The 14805-nt window shown below is 42.0% G+C and overlaps 1 protein-coding gene across 1 annotated transcript in view; it reads left to right on the top strand.

The window, feature by feature from the left end:
* The window catches only part of LOC109997490 (adhesion G protein-coupled receptor A3), a 197850-nt gene that overhangs the window by 45407 nt on the left and 137638 nt on the right, over nucleotides 1-14805 (top strand). Inside the window, exon 7 of the mRNA XM_065959473.1 lies at nucleotides 9778-9991. Coding sequence (XP_065815545.1) covers nucleotides 9778-9991 — 214 coding nt within the window. The remainder of the gene's footprint in view (nucleotides 1-9777; nucleotides 9992-14805) is intronic.

Genomic DNA, 14805 nt, shown 5'->3' with positions numbered 1-14805 from the left:
TGTTGCCACACATGCCATCTTGAGCACATGAGCATGCGTTAAGTTGACCATTACTATGACCTGAGAATTAAAGACAATGAACAGTTTACTGAGAGCAACAGAAGGAGCCTCTTTTTCCATCTGGTATAGAAAATTCACTCTCTTCTCAGGTGACAGTATTGAAGTCAGCTCATCCTACTATAATGCATGAGCTACGTCTCCTCATGCTGTTAATGACTCTATCTGGAGATGTGTAATTGGAGTTTATGATAATGTATCATGGAGAGGAGACATGCTTCACAACTTCAGTCGGTAATGACTCCATAGGTCAATGTCCTCTAAGCAGGTATCTCTGTATCCGCTGTGAGTCTGCATCACGTTTTGTTATCTTAATCTGATGTTTTTAAGGATAATTAAGGTGAATGACCCTCACTTCAAATGTATGTATGAACCAGTTAAACAAAACATTTGCAAAGAATTATAAATGCGTTAAGGTCTCTAAATCAATCACATGCATTAACACGATAAAGGTCCAATCAGTAATATATCTACTGAATGAAATGATAGTATACCTTACTACTTCACTATACAGTGTTTCCCCTACCATTATATTGGGGGGCGGCCCCCCCTGGAGGTTAAGTTAAAAAAAAAATATATATATATATATATATATTTTCTTTTTAAGATATATTTTTGGGCTTTTTGTGCCTTTATTGTAGAGATAGGATAATGGATATAGTCGGAAATCAGTGAAAGAAGTCATTTAAGGATACCTTTCTGATAGAAAAGGACAGCTGTCATTAAAAGTAACGCATGAACACCAAGACACAAGTGTTTGTGTCGGCATGTTGGCTTGTCCCCACCCCCCCAACACTGTAAACCTAGGGGAAACACTGCTATATCATCAGACATTAAGGAAACATGCTATGTTGAAGTGCTGGCTTCTCTGACAACAATGCAGCAGCCAGTATGTTATATATTGCTCCTTTAATATTGACACAGATGAATAATCAGTAATAAAGCATTTTCACATTGGAAACCAATGTGACACTGACATTCAAACTATCTGAAAGCCAAACTGCTGCTAATGAGGTTAGCCTCTTTACAGTTCACAGTTACAAGGTTTTTACTGTGAGACAAATTATTCTATAGGTCTGCTCCCCTTCAAATCAAGCAGATCTGTTGATTAAAACTAAGAAATAAAGATAAGTATCCTGTCACAAGTCAAGGTTTCTCTGAATCTATTTGGTAGAGACGACTTCAGGCGGGGCTTCTAGCTGAGCTGCAGGAAGTGATGCTTGCTCAGTTTTCAGGTTGGGATTTTATTACTGTAAATCAATTACCTGCAGAGGTCTCCTTCTCCCCAAAACATTCCAACTCAGGGATCGAACAATTAAAATGATTTGACTTCAAATGCTAAAATAGTAGTTGGACAATGTTGCTGTTTGGTCTGCTTTTGTGTCTGCTGCGTGATTGGCTGTTGAGTTAAGTGTTGCCACTTTATTATTAATATTTTCTACATGACCCCATATTGAGATCACCCATCCTTTTGAACATACTGTTTTTAAAACCAGCTTGTATGACTGACTGAGACTAAAGACTAACACATGAATATAAGACTGTTGCAGCGCAGTGACTCTTGGCAGAGTGCATCAAAAGGAGTTTTTAAGCAGTACAAAGTAGCCACTTTCCCTGACCGAATGTAGTAAAGACAAATCCAAAAGTACTTTCTTTCTTTTTTTTTTTTTTTCCAAGAGACCGGTTACAGACAGGCAATCTCCCCCTGCCTCCCCTCCCGTCTCCCCTCGGTTGCTCTATCTCTCCGCTCTGTGCTGCGGTCCACAGGGGAATTGTATCTCATATGTGATAGAATCATCCTCCTCTTCTCCTTACATCTGGTTCACGCTGGGGATATTGCTCTGGAATGAGAAAATCATTGGTTAGTAGAGGGGTATGTGGGGTTTGTGTATGTGTGTGTGTGTGTGTGTGTTTTTGGGGGGTGGGGGGTGTGTGAGGTGCAGAGACATTATATGAGATGCACTGTATGCATGATGTGACGGCGTCTAATGAGGACAAATGTGTCCCAGTCTGCAGCCAGTACAGTTTGTGTTTGTGCACACACACACACACACACACACACACACACACACACACACACACACACACACACACACACACACACACACACACACACACACACACACACACACACACACACACAGAGTCCTGAGACGTCTGCAGCACAGACACTCTGGAGTTATTCTGTTTAATCCTAATTGTATGTGTTTTTCATTCACACAGAACAATCCTAAGCAATTACAGGATAATTCTGTGCAGTGCTCAGACAAAGAGCCATGAGTGGTATCCAGTGGCAGGCCGAGGAGCTGCTCCTTCCCGGCCCTGAAGCCTCCATTATGGGATTACGATGATAACATCCTGGGCTCTCTGCTCTCGCCATGCTTGGAACCGTCTGCCTCTCCACAACACAACTCCACCTTACAATACTTTATTTATTCAGTTTGCAATTTTCAATTGGATGCAACATGGGGCTCTAACAGGCACACTGGTTAATGTTATTTGATGGTTGTTGTTTTCATATGGCTTCACTTTGTTAGGCAGCGTCATACAGCCGTGTTCACCGGCCAGGACCTTGTTAAGGCCATGCGGATGGGAAACTTCTCTGCACCTGATGCTAGCTTCTTGTTATCAAGAAAAATGATGAGCCAGGATGAAAATATCCCTCTTCCACACTCTCATACCATCAGTATTTTTTTTTTTTAATGTTTCTCCGCTGAGATTTCTCCCCTCCTTGTTTTTATGAAGACTTGTCACAGAAGATGCATCTGTTTCTCTCTGCAGCGGCTCCACTGTGATGGCTAGCAGATGTCTGCACCATACATTCCAGCAATGAGCCCTTGTCCTTATGCTGATACAGGTCGGGTACCGCCTGCAAATGAGGGGGAACGGAGCAGCACATGCAGCTTCCTGCTAGGATCAGGTGCTTCCTGTGCTGAGGTCAGGACAGGCGTCTGTTTGGCTCATCTAGCCCTCTGCTTCTTTAACACTGCTGGGATGAGAGCCGCAGCACAAATATATCAAGTCTGTGCGCATTTTGCACCGCATGAAAAGCCCCTGCGTTCTATAGCAGTATTTATTGCATGATGACATAGAAGTGCAATAACCCTTTATGGGCATCGTGTCATTAAATTAAATTTCATGTGCAAGCCCATGTCTACCATGCCTGCGGTGTGCCTCTAATAATTTAATGATAAAAAAATATCACAAAATATATCTCAACATAGTCTGTCATGTGGGTCTTTGAAGTTCAGTCACACATCTTTTAACATCAGATCCTTTGAGAAAGAGATAATGAACACAGGAGACACAGAGGAATCAGAAGAGAGGGTGAGGATGTCTGCTCGTTTTGGTTTCAAAGACAATTTTTTTATGGATCAAAATCTAAATGAAAAGTTGAACCTTTTACTGTTAAGGGAATAAACCCTCAAGCAGAGACTCATCCATCACTTATATCCTTATATCCATACCCTTCATCGTTTTCATAAAGATTGTCTTCGGTGATAGAAATCGATCAAATCATGACATCTACAATAATAACTTTTAAAAGCTAACAGATGCACGGGATTGAGGAGCCTGTCGTCTGGCAGTGTGTGAATGGAAAAGTTAACTAAAGACATTTAAATTCCTTTCAGAAAACAATCTCATTAATTTGAATTTGAAAATTCAGCAGTCTCAGTCAATCAAAGAAACAGCTGGCCAATCAGAGCTCCTGTTGCCTCACTCTGGGTTAGAGCGTTAGCATGGCTAGCATTATGAGCTAGCAATCTGCTAAAGCCGCCCTGCTTCAAACTTCCACAGTAGAACTATTTTCAAATCTATAGAAACCTTCAGCCAGGCTGCCATTGAAATCTTTTCAGAGTTAGTTGTTCACACATGCATGAGAAACGTAGTCTGAAATTTGTTTGGTTGTGTTCACATTGTCAGCTCAGCCCAAACAATTCTGGAAGATTTCAGGAGCTTTGTGCATGTGGGAAAGCACTCATCGAGTGAGGACACAGTGACTGCAAGAGTCCCTTCCATGTTTACTCTCTATATGTTTGGTGCTGGAGAGAGTGCTTCGATTAGTAGCTGAAAATGTTCACATAATCATGATTGGCATGAGCAAAAAACTTCTGATAGTGATAAATATGTTTGTTGTTTTTGTGAAAGCTAATTGTGAGGAAAGCCAATGATTTAAGAGGGGTGTGGTTTACTTTTATGATCACCAAGATTGCAGAATTCTCATGATTTTATTCCAGGAGTGACTGTATGATGCTTGTCCTTCACCCACCTATGAGGAATATAGTGTTGGTGAGGACGAGTCATCAGAGGGTGACCAATGTTCATTGGGTATTTGGACCCTGAACTGTGACACCCTTGTTGTCAGTTTTGGCCAGATTGTTGCCCGTCTCTTCTTGGCTTCATGCGTGTCTTATCTCTCCAGCTCTAAAGCCAACAATTGGCTCCTTCGCCTCCTCCATCCTGCAAGCTGCTGTCTTCTACTCATTTCTTGTCACTCCAATAGCTGTGTGCATTCACCAAACAGACTGGGCAGGAAAACCTTTACAGCTGACCTTGATTGGGAATAGCTAGCTGTGCCTGCCATCCTGCTCCCCTGCAGTGTTTGATCCTTCTCTCCACTCCTTCCACCCTTGTTATAGGCACTACACTGTTAACAGCCACATCAGACCTGGAAGCAGTGCATGTTGGTAGAGCCATGCCTTGAACTTTCTTCATTAGAAAATTCTCTGGGACAGTAAAATCTCTCAAAAATGTATTTTGCCTGAGACCGAAATTTGCTGCTTTGAACAAATCTCTCATATTCAAGGTGCATCATCATTTGTTCTACATACTGAAACACTCTGCTTTATTAAAACATACAAACACACATATATTTATCCCTCTGCCCATGCCTCTCTTCTCCTACACTCACTTATGAACACACAACCAATAATTGCATTTTTCTTGGGCAGAATCTGACAGGGGAAGGCAAGCGGCCACACTCTGATCCTTGGCTCAAAGCGTTGTTTCAACAATTTTAGCCTCAGCCAAGTCGACAGTCAATGGCTCCCATGCTGTGTGTTACCCGCTGGAGATAACAAAGCCTCAGCGACTGTTTCTGAGGACTATCACAGAGTGTTGACACTACTAACAGGGTCAGCTGGAGTAATTACACAGAGATGTCATCATAGAAACAAATCCAATATTAGGGACACATTTTTAATGTTTCTCTGGAAAGCGCAGATCTTTTGATTTTGAATAACTTGTGTGACAAATTGAGGGCAAAGCTCTGCATGAGTTAATATTCCTGATTGTTTAGTTGGATGCCAGAAATATTGGTGCTGGCTATTATTATCTGCTCAAGGAAAATGTGGAAGCCACTTGAAACCCAATCAAAAACACCCATCCAAGTATGTGGCATGGGGGCTACATGAAAGTAAGCATCGTAAGAATCTAGTTCTAAATCATTTCAAGCTCATGCGAGGAGTTCATAGGTTATTATGAAACATAATTGAATTAATACTATACGTTTTGCCTCTATAAGACTTTTAAAACATGAAATGTATCATACAGATATATTTTTGTTGCTCGTCACTGCTGGGGTAGGTGTCAGATGAAGTAATAAACAATGTATCGTCAAAACTGGCTTTTCATGTTGAGAGATTAATTTTTCTGTTTAAATACACTGGACATTTTAATGGCAAAAAAGGTTTGAATGAACTGGCAAAGATCAACAAAGTAATGGGATCTATTGCCTAATCTACATAAATTTAAAGATCCTTGCAGTAAAATTAAGTTCCTGTAAACTTTTTCTGAAATTGGGTTTAGATTGAGGGCTGCATGGTGCACTGGTTGCAAGGCCACAGCTGGACTGTTGTTTGGAGTTTGCATGTTCTCCATGTGCATTGGTGCTCTGGCTTCCTCCCACAGTCCAAATACATGCTAGTTGGAATAATCTTTGGCTCTGAATTGCCCTGTAGGTGTGACTGTGACGTGTTATTTCTCCATATGTCAGCCCCATTAATTGCATTGAAAGTCTAGGTCTACCTGCCTTTCCCCCCAATGACAGCCAGGAAATGCCCCATGCAACCCCGAACTGTATAAGCAGCTGGGGATGGGGGGAGGGTTTGCATTGGACATGGTTTTGCTCAGATATTTGAGTGTTACTAATTCTGGAATAAAATCATGCAGTATGCAGCTTTTTACATCCACTCTAAGCATTTTCTGCAAGCTAGGTATCCATAGCTACAGTTGTTGGCCTTGAGGATGGCCTTGGCGTTGATTGTGATCAGTGGTTATATTCCACCCATAGGAGTTTATGTCAAGGCCTTTTCATTCCTATTTCTGAAAGGCCTTCATTCAACATTGCATTCGTCACCTTGGGTGAAAATAGGTGCTATATAGTGCTAAATGCTAAATATGACGACCATAAAAAGCATTTTATAACTCATCATTCCATGGAAATTGAAACGCATACTTTTATAAAGGAGTGAGCTTTCTCCTCTTATTTTGACTTGGATGACTCAAACATATAAAGCTGCATTACCCCCAATTCACACATACAGTCTGTCAGCGCCGCGCACTACGTTGTACTTAGCTTCCACTCTAGTCTATCATTGTGTTCACACAGGGCGCGCTGCGGTCGGTCTCCGGCACTACGCCCTGCTCCGTTTCAAATACGCAGCGAGTCTATTTTTGCCAAAACACAATATACGGACTCGCGATCGTATTTTTCATCACTTTATCAACATGACGTCAAAACAGGAACCGAATTAACAACAATGCATCCTCAGAAAGACAAAGCAACATGTTGTTTGCATGTTTTTCTCTTTATTCCCGCGGGATCTTGTAGTTCTCCTGTGATGTGTCATGGGTGCGCTCCGCTGCGCTGACATCCCAGAAACGGATCCAGTGTGAATGGGCGCGAGCCGTCCGACGGAGCAAAAAAGAATTGGGGGTTACACTGATTGTCAAATACACGTTTTTGACAATCAGTTTTTCAAAGCGTGGTCGACCACGCCTCCACTGTCTTGAAATGGTCAAAACTGTAAAATAAGCACTCTAAACAAGGTTGCGTTACATGTATGGATGTTATATACATTTATATTCTAATGTGGACTTTCAGCTTTTTTGCATTTTTTCTATTTTAAGCATTTTTCTAGGGGCTTAAAGTTGTGGCATGAACACATTCATCCGCTTGACATGGTCCTTCCTCTATTTGTTTTCTTCAGAGCAATGTGTGCAGCAATAAAAGACTTTATGACCCATGTATGGAATTGCCTGTCAGCAGCAACATCCACAACTGATTGGAATACAAGCGGAGGCAAAGCGCTCGCTTACGCTGCTCTTTGGAGCATGTCCAAGGAAATGTCTTGTATGAACATAAACCCTCCAAAAGGAATTCCCAAAGTGGAACGGCATGCTGGCAAGACACCGCTCTAATCCTGGATAGAATAAAAGGAATGAGCATGCCCAGTACATGCTTGCCAACACTTAAACATCTCCGAGGGTTCATCATGATTACAGGCGTGACATTATCTTCCATATCCTGTATCTGCAGTTTGATTAGATCAATCAGGTCTGGAGGGATTTTCGGGACGAATCAAGCCCTCCTCCAGCCTGGCACTGGAGTTAACACTCTCATCTAATCTCGTCCTTATCGTTGCCTTATTGTCTGAGAGAAAAAAAGGCTGGAGGACTGAGCGGCTGCTAGGTGAGTAATCCTATCACTGCTGCCCCCATTGTGAACATGTAAAGAGTCAAGGAGAGTCCAGAGGAGCGCTCAAGGCTGCTCGCCGTTATCAGCTGCTGTTCATCTCACACAGCAACAGTAACAACATGTGGGCACGGCGGGGGAGGTGTGTGACCTTGGCAAAATATGAATGTGTGTGTTTGTGTGTTAGCAATATTTTAATGGCACGTGTGTGTTTGTCTGCATGAAGGTGTGTTGGTGGTGGTGATTGCAGCGTTAATACGAGTCTTTTTAAAATTCATGTTTTTTCTGGAAGTAATTATTATTTCCTGATTTATTACTGTTGCAATAATTGGGTGCTAATTCAATGTGTGTTGCAATATATTTGATTTCTATGTAGGCTTTATATCATTCTCAACACCAATGAGAAAGGTCAATTGACAGGCGGATTAGCGGGACATTGTCAGTCATTTGGGCATCGTACTGGACGCCATGGAGAAGAAGGAGCAGAGCCTGAAGGCAACGCTTTCAAACTTACCAGTCGATCTACTTTACAAAACCTTACCTATGATCATGAGCTTTGCGTAGTGACTGAAAGAATAAGATCACGGATAGTGGCCAAAATGAGTTTTCTGAGGAAGGTGGCTGGTCTCAGCCTTAGAGAGAGGGTAAGGAGCTCAGACAGCCGGAGGGAGCTCAGAGTAGAGCCGCTACTACTCTACTTCGAAAAGGATCCAGTAGAGGAGATGCTGGGGTAGACTGAGAGTTTGAGAGATTGTATATCCCATCTGGCCTAGGAACCTATGGGAATCCCCCAGGAGGGGTTGGGAAGACTTGCTTGGAAGAGGGATGTTTGGGTTGACTTACTTAGCCTGATGCCACCATGACCTGACCCTGGATAAGTGGAAGAAAATGAATGAATGGATGGATGCATGGAAGGAAGAAGCTTAATCATGGATACTAGAGACCAAATATCATGACTTTTTCAGGATTAATGGCATTTATGAGGATATAAAAAAGGTCAAGCTCAAGTAATAGAGCAGGAACCTCATACACAGAGGCAAAGTCCTCAACGCTATGGTCTCTGGTTTAAGTCCATTTAAAAAAAGCCCAACAAATACTGAAAAAAGGAAAGATTAGAAATTTCAAGCAGTTTTATGTACAAAAGATCTGTTTGCTCTGAACCGGATAGAGCATCAGAAGTGGTAGCTCCCTGCAGCCCCATTAACCTAGCTTGTTTCCAGGGGTTCTGCTTGATTTTTCCGTCAGTATTTGTTGCTATACGGTTTCAATAAGTTATATAATAAGTTATCCAAAGAGGTCCCATCCTATTATCTACTGAAAACAAATAGGAAGAGAAAGTTAGATTGGTAAAAATCACTGAAAAAAGGGTGCTTCATTCATGGCAAACGTCCCCTCTGTTGAAAAAACATGTCATGCAATCCCATCAACGTAAAAAATTAATGTTTAGTCTTAACTATTAGCTCATTGACTTCTACAGAATGTGGGGCCGATTTATGAGCTTCCATGAAGGTGAAGCTGTGTATCAAAAACCTAAATCTATGAACCATCTCCTTGATTGCCAAAAAGAGTGTTTAAGATTAAAAAAGACATGTTGATGTCTTCTGAACACAGATAGATTTGCTTTAATAATTAGACAAATTGAAACCTTGACTATTTTTCAACAATATTTATAACCAGTTGTTTATTACACAAAAGGGGGACTTTTGTCTACTTATCTTGTCCTCACCTTCACAATGCTACTTTTCCTCTAAACATATATGGATTGCTTCTGCTGTTTGGAAAAGATGCTTCACAAGAGTCACTTCTTAATTAAGCGCTCTTTTGCTTCTCTTGAAAGAGACAGACATTATAGATCACTTGTATCTTACTCACATATATTCATGAGTCTTTTTTTCCGGCATCCTTGATGTTATCTTTAATGTTTTGTCTTTCAAACATGAATAAATGACCTCTTGTTCTCCAGAAGGGGGAGGAAAAAGGTTTTACAAGCTGACTTTCCTGTTTTATTCTCTCCTCATCTTCAGATGGACCTCTGGAGCTGCCCCTCTTCCAGCTCATCCCCTCCCAGAGACAGCTGGTGTTTCGTGGAGACCGTCTCCCCCTGCAGTGCACCGCCTCCTACCTGGACCGCTCGGTGGAGCTGCGGTGGCGTCACAACGGCCACATCGTGACCACACAGGAGGAGCAGGGCGTCTATGTGGAGGAAACCCTGCTGCACGACTGCTGCCTGCTGACCAGGTACGTGCAGAGGAGGGAGGAGGAGGAGGTAAAAGGAGGGAGGGAAGACAGATGGGGGAATGTGATCTGAGAGCTGATTAACTGCTAACTGGCCTTTTGCACTGAGACACATGCACACAAGATGTCCACACAGGCAAGTAAAGTCAGAATTAACACGGAGAAAAGCTGCTGTATAAATAGTCTCCTCTTGGTACAGAGAAAAATATCAGCAAAGATCAACAAATGATTCATTACTTGGTAGAAATCTGAACATGTCCATCATGTCATTTGACTTAATACAATTTTACAACTAATTTCTCTGTAAATTATTTCTATGAACAACTGAATCTGTATCATCAATCAATCATTATTTGTATAGCCCCAATTCATTAAAAAAATGTATCTCGAGAAGCTTTGCAAAGAACAGGTAACAAGACCTTACTCGTTGTTATGTTACAAAAGAAAAATGGGATAGGTGGATGATGGCATAAGATGCTGGAAGGATTCCTCCTTTGTATTCCTCGCGCTCCTGTTGTTCCACACTTCTTTGCTGCGGAGGTGGAGGTCGGAGCAGGCCGTGCAGGAATGAGGGCGGTGGTGGTTGTGGGGATGACACAGTCCGATGGTGGGGCCTAGGCGTCAGGGACGTCGGGTGGTAGTAGCACCCGATCACCTCGATGAAGGTAGGGGGAGCTCCGGCTAGCTTCTGCTGCCGGGACAAGGCCTCCTGGGCTTCTAAGACGCTGACGCCAGCGACAAACAGAAGAGGGGGGGGGGGGGGGGGGGGGGTCCATATCAGCAGGCATGTCTCCAACAACGATCCAACAACCTACTTCTCAAAATCACAGTAAATAAACACAAATTGCTCTAACCATTGAGTTATAATGAATTAAACTCGAGGATGTGTCTGAAAGCACACACAGTTGTGTAGTCACTAACCAAGCAATATATACCATCATGCATAGCAGTGCAAATGTAAGGTTACGCATGAAAATACATTTGTAACAACTGCATTAACTTTCCACATGCCGAAGCAGCATTGGTCACGTAAAGATGTCCTTTCCCCCCCCCCGGGCGCGTCAGACCGGTTTTAAATGATAATAGAGTTAGCGTTACTTAGTACATTTACAAACATAGAACGCACATGTTCCAGCACACAGGCGCTCCGCTGTGTGTCTCACCCCGCCACGAGAGCTGAAGTGTTATCTTTTGTTATCACTGCCCTTGATAAGATCTGAGAGGACAGGACAGAATGGGCTTGGCAGCGTGCCGACACCTCGGAGCAATCTGCGGCTCATCCCCAAGAGGTCGGCTGTCCGGCCGCTCCCTCAGCGCCGGCTGATCACATTCTTAAGACGAACAGATGCTGAATCATAATTGTGGTGGACTGGCAGCATGGTTTCACACATTTGTTTAATCAGAAAACGTTTGTGGTAGCCTTCGCCCCTCTTCCAGTCTTTGTTTCCTTGGTGTGTGCTTTTCTCTCTGTGTGTGTATTTGATACAATGCTGTAGCAGCATGGCTCAGATGCAGGAGCACGTTGCTGTTGATTACTTTAACTGCTGCCTGCTCTGACTCGGCCTCTCTAACATAAATATTGATGGAGTGCTGACAGGACTGTGTCAACAGGGCCACAAAGACTCTTGTTGTGCGCTTTATGTGGAAACAAGAATGCCAGCTACTTTTTCTGCTCCAGTCCAGGGGAAGCTGCAGCGTTCCCTCGGCTGCAAACGCCACAAATAGTCAATATTTTTTCTTTTCATTATGCACCAGCTCACTGTTTGACATTCTCAGTGATCCCTGTGGTGGATGCACTGACTTGAATAATTGGATTACAGGCCGGAGAGATAACTTTCACAGAGGTCTCTGTGTCTCAGCAGAGATTTTTCTTGGCATCGCTTGTTTTTACGAGGTATTCATCACCAGAGGTCAAAACAATACAACACTCAGTCAGCTCTCATTGTGATCACCAGGGGAAGAGATGAAGGACTATAATCGCTTCCAAACTTTGGCATTACTTTGATACTTTAACTTACTTTTTAAACGCACAGTGTGTATATTCCACCACCAGGGGGCCCTCAATCAAACCAATAACAAAAGATGACGTTGTAGCTGGCGGGGAATCATGGGAGTGATTCTCTCTGCTACTCCACCCCCCCATCCCCGATGAAAACAAGCTCCCAGTTGATTGCAGTCAAGATGAATGGGCGAATCAGACCGGACGAAATCTTATATTTATTGATGAGTGAATGTATCAGAGTATAATTTACATGACGTTTCCATCACAGCAGCATGCAGCACCAGTGCGGCAGCTTTCAGTAGCAGCTCTTGCTTCCTGATACAGCAGTCTTTGATGTTCCAGTGTTTCTCTTTTAAACGTCCCTCATGTGACCCACTCAAGCAACGGGGAGAGAGAGCTTTCTGTTTTTATGCCCCCAAACTGTGGAACTCGCTGCCTCTGGACATCAGAACAGAAAGCTCTCTGGTTAGTTTTTAATCGCAAACTGAAGACCTGCCTCTTTAATCTGGCTTTTAATTAGGAGTTATTTTATTTCGTTTTATTTCATGTCAGTACTAAAATGTAAATTCTTTGTATTTGACATTTAACGTTTTAATTCTGTTCTTTTGTGACGCACTTCGGGCTGCAATTTTTTTTATGTATGAAAGGTGCTATATAAATAAAGCTGAGTTGAGTTTCCATGGCAACGATCAACATGTCATGTCTGCCATGGCCCTTGGAAACAAGTTTCAGGTTACATAATTTACATATTAAGCAATACTACAGGTCTGTTGGGCAGTGGCTCTGTCATGGCCGCCGCAATGAAAAACAAGGGGTGTTACATCTATAAAATGAAGGCTTTGATAACTGTTGGATACATTTGAGGTAATTTAAGTACTAAATTCTACATTTTACACCTTTAAATGTCCCTGTAATTAATAAGTGTACCTGGATAGTTCTGAGAGAAATGTTTGGCTCTGTTCCCGTAGGGCTAAAGTATTACCTGAAGACTTCTTGTAATTTGTAGTTATAGCTTAAAAGCGTCTGCCAGCATTTTTCTTTTTGCAAAGTTTTTTTCTTTGTGCCTTTTTTTTTCGGCCACATTCTTGGTTGAGCATTACAGAGGATGCTCAACCATTGGACCATTAGAAGTTAGAGTTGTAACCACGTTTGTGGAGCAAACAGTGGTGAAGCTAGAGTCTGTCAGGGCCAAGGGGGGACATTCACAGGAGACCCCTCCAACTTGTGTTCATCACCATAAATGTTAAAAATAATATGACACCAAGAAGATAAAGAACAATACAGACTTCAAATAATTGAATAACTTCAAGCCCAAATACCTTTACCTTGAATTGTACTATGTTGAAAAAGAGCTCACTTAATGAACATCATAGAACAATAAAATGTTGTAAAAGCTTCAAATAAATCCATTCACAGATGGATTACTCCTCTTCCTTTTGCTTCAGTGACTTTAATTGACTTCACGGGAATTATTCCTGCGATGCTTAGCAGTGAAAGGAGAGAGAATGCTGTCTAATTGGGCCCCTTTAAGGAGGTTTCCTAATGTCATAGATAGATAGATACTTTATTGATCCCGAGGGAAATTCAAAGCATCCAGTAGCAGGTTACAAAGATGAACTTTGCGAATTTTGAAAGTCATTGCAAACTTTGCACATTTAAAAGCCACTGCTGTTGTTTATAGTTTGTTAGCCCTCAGGGGCCCCTACTGGCCCGGGGGCCCCAAACCATTGCATACTTTGCCTGTTGACAAGCGGCACTTCTGGGTGAAAATTCAGTCAATGCCACAAAGCGAAAAGAAAAAGATAGAAAATTCAAAGTCAGCTCAAATCCTCCAGAAGAGTGACTGAACTAAATGTAGTCTTTACTCTCTGACAATGTGGATCATTTAGCAGCTTAAGAGTCTGACGTTTCCCTCAGGAATTGGTGGGAAACCAACTCAGAGCTTAATAGACATTGATATTGGATTTACAGTCATCATGATGACACAAAGAGAAGTCAAAAGGAGTATTTATTTTTACTCCATTTCTGATTCATTTGTAACTAAGACTCTGTGTGCTAATATACCGAAGCCCAAATAAGAATGTTGTCAGGTGAACGATGAGTTTAAATGTGAAGATAAGACTATTTCTCATTCTCTCAGAGCATCCCACCAAACTTTTATATCTGCCTTTAGCCACACATGCTGGAAGAAGCCAGATTCCCAGACATTAAAATATCTCCTATCAACGTCTTTCTCTTTGACACAAATCATGTTGCTGTTGTTGTTTTAAACAAAGTTATTTAACTGAAGATACAGTTTAGAGTTTTTCCAGAAACTGACTGAGCAATTTAAGAACATCTGGGCTCACAGCCCAAACAGCTCTGCTGAAAAGCCTCAGAGAGTGACACTGATTTTCAAACATGAAACAGTTTCATTCTGTGTTTGTACCAGCTGTGATTACTGGACCTGATTCTTTGGGAAATAAAGAGATTTCTGTAGACATTTCAGTGTGATGTAACGCTACAATCTGGTGAATAATGATGATGTAATGTAATGAACACTGAAGGAATTCTAATTTTAGAAACAAACTGGGATGAGCTTCACAGTTTGACACTTTATGGTCCTTTTTATAGTGTCTAGTCATAAAATTCTCTCCCTGTAGAGTATGTGCTGATAAAGACATGAGCTGTTCAGCCCAAATTCTCTTTTTTTAACCAATGTGTATTTCTAATGATAAAATGGGCATTTTTGAAAGGGTGTGTATGTGTCTTACGTGGCCTTTGCAGCCAGCCTCAAGTGGGCACTCAAGGAACTGCAGGTGTTTCGCATTTTCAA

Source organism: Labrus bergylta, chromosome 10 (genome assembly GCF_963930695.1).
Source record: "Labrus bergylta chromosome 10, fLabBer1.1, whole genome shotgun sequence".
Classification (NCBI taxonomy): domain Eukaryota; kingdom Metazoa; phylum Chordata; class Actinopteri; order Labriformes; family Labridae; genus Labrus; species Labrus bergylta.
The sequence above is the reverse complement of the archived record's forward strand: the minus strand, read 5'-3'. Positions and strand labels throughout refer to the sequence as shown.